At 42.3% G+C, this 7,897-nt stretch overlaps 1 protein-coding gene across 2 annotated transcripts in view; it reads right to left on the bottom strand.

Annotated features, from left to right (window-relative positions):
• Positions 1-7,166, bottom strand: part of atp10a (ATPase phospholipid transporting 10A) — a 31,529-nt gene extending 24,363 nt beyond the window's left edge. Inside the window, exons 1-4 of one of the 2 annotated variants that reach the window (XM_064309748.1) lie at positions 6,455-7,166; positions 3,452-3,656; positions 2,938-3,023; positions 24-130 (exon numbers count right to left, since the gene is read on the bottom strand). In XM_064309748.1, coding sequence (XP_064165818.1) covers positions 24-130; positions 2,938-3,023; positions 3,452-3,656; positions 6,455-6,882 — 826 coding nt within the window. In that variant the 5' untranslated portion in view covers positions 6,883-7,166. The remainder of the gene's footprint in view (positions 1-23; positions 131-2,937; positions 3,024-3,451; positions 3,657-6,454) is intronic. The other variant, XM_064309749.1, reaches the window with a different exon arrangement.
• Between the last annotated feature and the right edge of the window lie 731 nt (positions 7,167-7,897).

The following is a 7,897-nucleotide window of genomic DNA, read 5'->3' as shown; positions in this document are numbered from 1 at the left end:
GCATGTACACATATAACCCCTACCTGCATAGATGACGATCCCCACAGCCTCCTCTGTGTTCCTGACAGTGCAGCCCCTCAGCAGCAGGTTGTCTTTGTACAGACCTTCCCTTCGGCCGGTCCCATGAACTCTGCCAACGGTTAAACACGGTGACCCTATAAACCTGCTGTTAAATTCAATAATAACACACTCATCCATCCGGCATTCACCTGGCAAAACATCCGTTTCTCTAAATGCAGGTCTTACTGAATTGTAAAATGTATGTGATTTTAATCTGAATCACTGAAGCACCTTCCACTCCATAACTTTCCCAGATTACCTGTGAATTCAGATTCCAGTTTACAGTAACGCTTCAGTATTGAAGTGGACTTGATGTAACTAATGTCTACATGCACCATAATAATTACCCGTATTTGCAGACAACAATGATTAGCAAATAAAAAATAAAAATAAAAATAAAATAACCAAATCTCAAAAAGGAAAATACAAAGTAAACTGAAAAGTCATAAAGACTGAATGTGTGTCCATTTCAGAGAAGCTTGAGGGCCCAAGGTAGAATGATACAGTGAGTATTGGGGGAGGGGTCATGAGTACGGTGATGTCATAAAGAACATTGTATCACTGAGAGAATGCTGGAAGGGGAGCAACACTAATTGTCTACCCAGCAACTCAACAAATGCATCAGTTAATGCATCAAATAGTGCATTCAAACCATTGCTTTATTGTACACAAGCAGGGGTTTTGAAAAAAAAAAATCCTCCTTGGAAATGCACTGATTTTTTTTCAGGACACTGAGCCAAGCAAGTTAGAGCGAGCCAGTGTATTTTTCTCCAATGCAGAAAACATGCATTGCTAATTTAATGACACACAGCAAGACTAAAGTGTCCTTCTTCATATAGCAGCTGCTAGCGACCAAATTAGCCACGTTTTACAGTGCTTTAAAGTGCAGACAGTTCTGTACACCATTTCTGCATTGCTCTCCACTGGCTTTTAATTAATTTGTTTTTCCCCATGTCTCCATATGACTGAACTTTTCCCATCCCTGCAACAGCCTCTACTTCAAAAGAGCATACTAATGTGCAGATCCTCCACAACACTGCAGCCAGCCACTGCTACTTTCCATTTCTTTTCACACAGTTTTGTGTAGCACCAGCTGGTGTTAGCATGTATGGTGCTCGTATGGCATGGTACAGAATTACTGTATTGCACAGCATTGCTTTGGATAGTTACTTTAAGGCAAACAAACAACTTTAGATGACAGACAGAGCCTTAAAAACAACACACAGCTGGACAAATCCATAAAAGCTTTGATTCCAATTCTGACAGACCACCAGGGAAAAAAGTCAGAAAGCTTTCTGCTTTCCATGTTCACTGCAGAAACGCTGGTTCCGGCATGCGTTGCTTAAAAAAAAAAAAAAGAAAAAAAAAGAGGGATCGCAGTTACATTAAACTGCCCGTAAGATTTTTGCTGATTTCAGGTGTGGCCCTCGGACGCTCGGCGTGTTTTGCCAGAAGCCGCGGCCGAGCCGTGTGCTCTGAAGTAGAACAGAGAGCTCGGTTTCGCGCGTTAGCAACCGACAGGCACATTCCAGCGTTTTCCACGGCGCGCAGCCCTTACGATCGCACACAGGGATGCGTGCGCAGCTATTTTAATCTTCTGTATTAGAGAACGCATTATTATTGATAAAAATAACGCATTTCTCAGTGCTTGATTAAGCCCGGTCCCGCTTCCCATAGTGAAACACAACCCATCCCGAAGCTCTCCGCGTTCATCCACACATAACGCTGTTCTGTAACCTAGCAACAGTGAGCTAGTGTGAGGGACCAACATCTGTGATCCCTATACTCACTGTATAAATATCAGTCATTTAGACTCCCGTTGGCTGACAACCCTACCCTTTCAACCATGGTAAGGGACACACTAGAATGGGTTCATTATATCTGTGCCTCAAGAGAGGTGGATACATTTAAACACAAAATCTGACTTTCAGGCAATCGTCAACACACTCAGGCACATCACTTTTTTTCTTGCCAAGCTAGGTAAGAATGTCAGGTAAATAACCAATAGCAGCTGATTTTATAACGTTTGATTTACAGCATAACTTGTGTCTGGGGGGGAAAAAAAACAGTATTATGAAAATATTAATTTATACAAGCATATCTGTGTGTTGCATTAAAAAAAACAGTGCATATATGAATGGGAAATAAGCTAGATAAGCAAAGGATATTTTTCATAAGATTTCCCTATCAGACTAATCAGCCCGGTCTAAGCACTGCCTGTTTACAGTGACCAATCGGGTCACAGAACTGCCCAACTAAACTAACCAATTAGTTTCCAGCACTATCCAGGCCCAGACTGTCTTACCTTGACCAACCAGGTTTCAGAATTTCCACAGGACCCAGGAAAAGAGACCCAGAGTCTTTAAAACTTCAGCAGAGTTGATGTATTTTCTATTACTAAGTTACCATCTCATCCCCAGGTAAGGTTTACTTGCAAGCCAGTACACTAATAATTATTTTTCCTTCTTACAGGGGTAAATCATCACTTTTTCCCCACAAAGTTACTCTCAGTTAAACATTGCTCCTTTTGTTTGTAAAGAGGGTTTGGTTATACATTATAAATATTTTTTCAGACACATCTCATGAGTTACAAACTCTTTTGATTCCTTTGAGTTGGTGTCGGTTGTGTAGTCACATAGACTTCTTTGTGGAAAAAAGTGATAATTGATCCATTTAAGATTTGAAAAATAATTATATATGTATTTTTAAGTGAAATACATGTGTGCACTACTAGTGAGGGTGTCAAATGTGATGCAATTACAGTAGTATCCATTCCATTGAAAGCATTTTGTCTGAGTGAAACCCTTTCTTTAAAGTTAAAAACAGCACATCCTCTCAATGTTGATAATTTGCAGATTTAAAAAAAATCATACTCACATGTAACCTCGAAACCTGTTCAAGTCATTGTTTGGCTTCTCACACTCAATGATGCTGTTGTATTGAGTGGGGTCAAAATCACCATCCTAAAAAAAAAATAATAATAATTTTATTTAATCAAAACAATAACTTGAGGAGCACACTTGTTAACACATTTTAGACTTTGTGTGAGAACATTTCATGCTGCATTTATATGCAAACATATATAAACATGGAGAAACACACATACATACAAGGGATTTTTAAAAATGTATATTATATATATACACATGTATGTATATAGTCAAACATATACAGCAGGACATACGAATACACGTGAATACGGTATTACGACATGAAAAAATACAGCACCTCTGACTGCAAAGATGTAGGTGGAGATATTAATTATTAATTTCTCGCTGCGGGAAACACAAGCCACATAATTGGAAGCTCACACCGGCGTATTGTTAACACTGTAGCCTCAGCGCAGTGTATTGTTAACGCCGCAGCGCATTGTTAACACCCGAGCCTGTACCTGGTCAATGAAGCTGCGCACCACCTGTCTCTGCTTCAGGTTGGTCTCGCCGTCCAGCGTGGCCGTCTCGATGTGGCACAGGTGGTCCGGGTCGCTGGAGCTCAGCAGCAGCACGTCCGCGGGGAGGATCTCGTTGCACCGCAGCCGGATGAAGTCGCCGACGTGCACCTCCTTCCAGTACCTCTCCACGTAGCGCCTCTCTCTCCTGCAAGGCACACGCTCCTGAGTACCACACACGCCTGGGAACCGCCGCTGTGTCACCGTGGGCCGCCTTGACGGGCCGCATTAGGGGACACACTCCGCTCATCCCTCATAGAAGTCGCCGACGTGCACCTCCTTCCAGTACCTCTCCACGTAGCGCCTCTCTCTCCTGCAAGGCACACGTTCCTGAGTACCACACACGCCTGGGAACTGCTGCGGTGTCACCGTGGGCCGCCCTGACGGGCCGAATTAGGGGACGCGCTCATCTCATCCGGCGGCACGGTGTCGGCTAATTGGAGACTCTAAATTGCCCATAGCGATGAGTGTGAGTGAATGGTGTGTGTGTGCCCTGCGATAGATTGGCAGCCTGTCCAGGGTGTATTCCTGCCTCTCGCCCAATGCACTCTGGGATAGGGACCAGCATCCTCCGTGACCCTGCTCAGGATAAGCAGCTATAGATAATGGATGGATGGACTCATCTTATTCCTCATAGAAGGACAAACACCCAGCATAGGGCCAGTCCCTCTGCCATTACAAGCTGGCTAGCCAAAAAACAGACCTTGTCAGGAAGCTAGGCCGCTAGTGGTGGTGCTGCTACAACGAACTGCGCAATTTATTATAGCTAGTTGGCTTGCTATCTAGCCCTTTGAAGACTAGGTTATTCTTCATGTTTTCTCTGAAAGTTCTAAATCAGTGTTCTGGAACCCCATTGCTTAGTTACAATTAGGAGTACCCCTGAAAGGCCTTATAGGTAGAAATTTAGATACAAATATAAATATCAGTTGCATTACTAATTTCCGATATCCAGGTATTTTGAATCCCAGTCCTAACACTAATGTAATGAGCTGGGACTTTCTGGGGGACTGAAAGGCTGACTTTACACATTTGTGAATCTAACCATGGACTCCTGCTCCACAGTGCAGCTATGGTGGGAGTGCGGTGGAACATCCCGCTACAATGCCCTTCCTTCCTCTTCCTCACCATCACAACATACACACACTGAGAATTAAAGAGGTGCAAGTCGAATCAAATTAAATAACCCGTGGACAGCACATATGGAGCAGAACTTAAAGTAAACTGCCCCACCCCATATCAAAGGCAAACAAGCCAGGAATGCAGCTTTTAACAGAACTTCTGGTAGTGCGCGTCCCCGGAATTTTATATGTGATATGGAATGAGAATCTGCGTTTCATCATAATTGTTGGCATGGCGAGGGCTGGTTGTTGAGCGCAAGGTGCTCAGGGTGCTGCCAATCCCCCCGCTGTGCCAGCATCCATCACCATACAACACACGTTTTGTGTCTCTTTAATAAAAACGGATCCATTCAGAGATACCAGGGAGGCTCAGAAAGTGACTACGATACCATTTTAAACAGAAAACTTCAGGGGAACTCTAAGGGCTTTCCTTCTGTAAGGTACTGTTCTCGGTCACTAAGCAGCGAGACTTCCGTTTTTCCACACGGCTAGCCTCCAGACAGAACATTTGGCCCTTTGTCACAGTTTTTGAGGTTCATGGCCATTTTCTTCCCCACGCAAAACAAAAAGTGAAACCAGCAGACAGCCCACTTGGGAGATCTGTACACTGGGCAGAGAAGGCTAGAAGAGCTGATATCCCATAGTATTATGGGATATCAGCAGCGAGGCAGCTAGTCTAAAATACTGTACAGTTACTGCCTTCAAGAAACCAGCTGAATATATGTACAAAAGACACAATATACCAGACACTAAAAACACAATATACTGAAACTGAACATAATTATACAGATTTTCTCACAAAGAAAACTCAAACATTGTATCAGACACCAGCAATTATTTAAACATGAAACGAAGCCCATTCAGGGCCTACAGCGTATATTCATGCAATTCCAGAACAATCAACCTGTTCTGGAACATACACTTGCCATTGGACTGGATTAGATGGATTTTATTGACCAATGCTGCATCTTTAAAATACAGCAAATACATTTTAAAGCCATGAATAGTATAATGAGAAAGTCTGCACATGAATATTGCTTTAATAATATGACCCTGGGTAGTCTACACCGGTTCAACTTTACCAGTGATATTCCGGACTGATTGGTCAAGTTTTACAGATGTAACCGAGAAGGTTACATCTATAAAGCATCGCCCATGAGCCCAAACCGATTTAGGACCTTTGGGCAGATCACTGCTGCACCTAGCCAGTGGATTGCAGAATGGAAAACTGTAGAATACCCCCCCAATAAAAAAAATAAAAATAAGTAAATAAATAAATCCTTGATTTGTTTATACCGACATGACAACAACAACACAGCAAAGTGTGAATAGCGAGCAGGACTGAGCCGGAGGCCTGAAACGGAGCAGCAACGAAACCAGTCCAAAGGGGAGTGTGTTCACGATTACTTTTCCCGAAGAACATGTGGACCTATGTCAGGAATTCAAATGTTGACCTATGTCAGGAATTAAGTTTGAGATCTATGGGAAGCGTTCAGTTGAAGCGGCCACTGAAAATGTGTTATGCGGAACATAACTTTGTTTTACATTTAAAATAGTGATGGAAAGCGGACTGATGAACCGCGCACGGACGTTGCACCGCTCTTGCAACTACCTGATAACATTTTATTACGTCAAAATTATTACGGTGCATTATACAAGACAAGCTAGTTGCAACTGCAACAAGTTCTCAAACCAGCAGAAAGTAACAGAACAAGCGTTAACTGCAAAGAAACAAAATTTCACCAAGTCGGCTCGACCAACAACTGGACGAAAGCCATTTCCCCTCCATACAAGTATTGTAACACATAATAAGCACCTGGAACCTTACCTGCAGAAGACGAGACAGTCCATGTGATTTATTTCTTTATCCGAACGGTGCCTTCTATAATCTTCCCATAGGTCCTTTATTGCAGTAACTGACAATATAAAAACCACCGGAGCCAGGGCTAGCTCGGGCTGAAAAGCATTAACAACGGGAACAAAGTTTAATAAAGCGATGAAAACAAAATACACGTTGGCAAATCGATGGAACTGCTCGAAAAGATTCTTTGGCAGAAAGGAGAGCAGGGTATACTTCGTCGTTTTAATCTTATTGTTTGCGTAATGTCTGTTTGGGTTGTCGTGTCCTTTGGCATGGTCATATAATAAATTTGAATGCACAGTTCTAGTTTTATTTTCTTTCCTGTTTTTCTTTTTGGTCCTCTTCTTTACTTTAGAACACTCGACCGCTCCGGGCTCTCTAAACTCTCGCGCCATACTTTAGTTGACACAAACTACCCAAACTTTCCTTTTTCCTTCTTTCCGCTTTTCACAAGAGAAAAAATACTACGTTATCATGCTGTTTGTTGTCGGCTACGACGAAAATACTTGTTTTCTTAAACCAACCACTCATTTTTTCACTCGTCTCCTCGATTTTCCGCAGTTTTCTCTCATTAGCATTGGAACGTTTCAGTGCATCCCGTTTTTTTTCATATGCAGCTGGAGATGCCTTGAAACAGATCCTCGTCATTTCTGACGAAATCTGACCCGTAGGCCCCGCCCCCAACATAAAGTCTCTTTCTTTCGTAGCCTTACTGCCACGCGTTATCTTGGTTCCATGGCCCTCCCAGCGGCTCTATCCGCGCGCAGACCCGAACACGCACAGCAGTTTTGTGACTTTCGACAGAAAACTGTTAACGACAAACCAGAAGCATTTTCCCCCAAAAAACAGCGAATAAGGATTTGTGAGAGTGAGTTCTTAAGATCCAGACCAGAGTGTCTGTAGTAGACTATGTCTACATGCCAATGAATAGGGGATTCTTAACACACAACCCAGCGGAAAATGTTTTGAAAGCCGGCGGCTCAGGGGCTAAACTGTACTTTTAAGTTCAGATACATCTTGATGGACAATGTACAGTCCTTTGACAGCATATCACTAATGCGGAGTCAAATACATTTCTCCAAATAATTAATTTCTGTAACGCTTATTACAGCAGTTAATTGCAGTATTTTACCTTCAAAGGCTTTGGTACAAATTCTAGGAACACACAAATACATCCAGAATAAGGACCAACAACCATTTAGATAAATCTGTGTGTGGTAGGGCATTTAAATATTGACAATATAGTTTTCTATGAGTAAATAAATGTTTGATTTCAAGTGCATATCGAAATAAGGAGCTTTATAGATATAGCACAATCATGATAGAGTCTATAAATCCTATTAAAAGAATGAACTTTTAAATCACAGCATAAGAAGTTGTTTTATGCACTTTGACAGAAAATGCAATGTA

Source organism: Anguilla rostrata, chromosome 15, assembly GCF_018555375.3.
Source record: "Anguilla rostrata isolate EN2019 chromosome 15, ASM1855537v3, whole genome shotgun sequence".
Taxonomy (NCBI): domain Eukaryota; kingdom Metazoa; phylum Chordata; class Actinopteri; order Anguilliformes; family Anguillidae; genus Anguilla; species Anguilla rostrata.
This window is presented reverse-complemented; position numbering and strand designations above follow the sequence as displayed.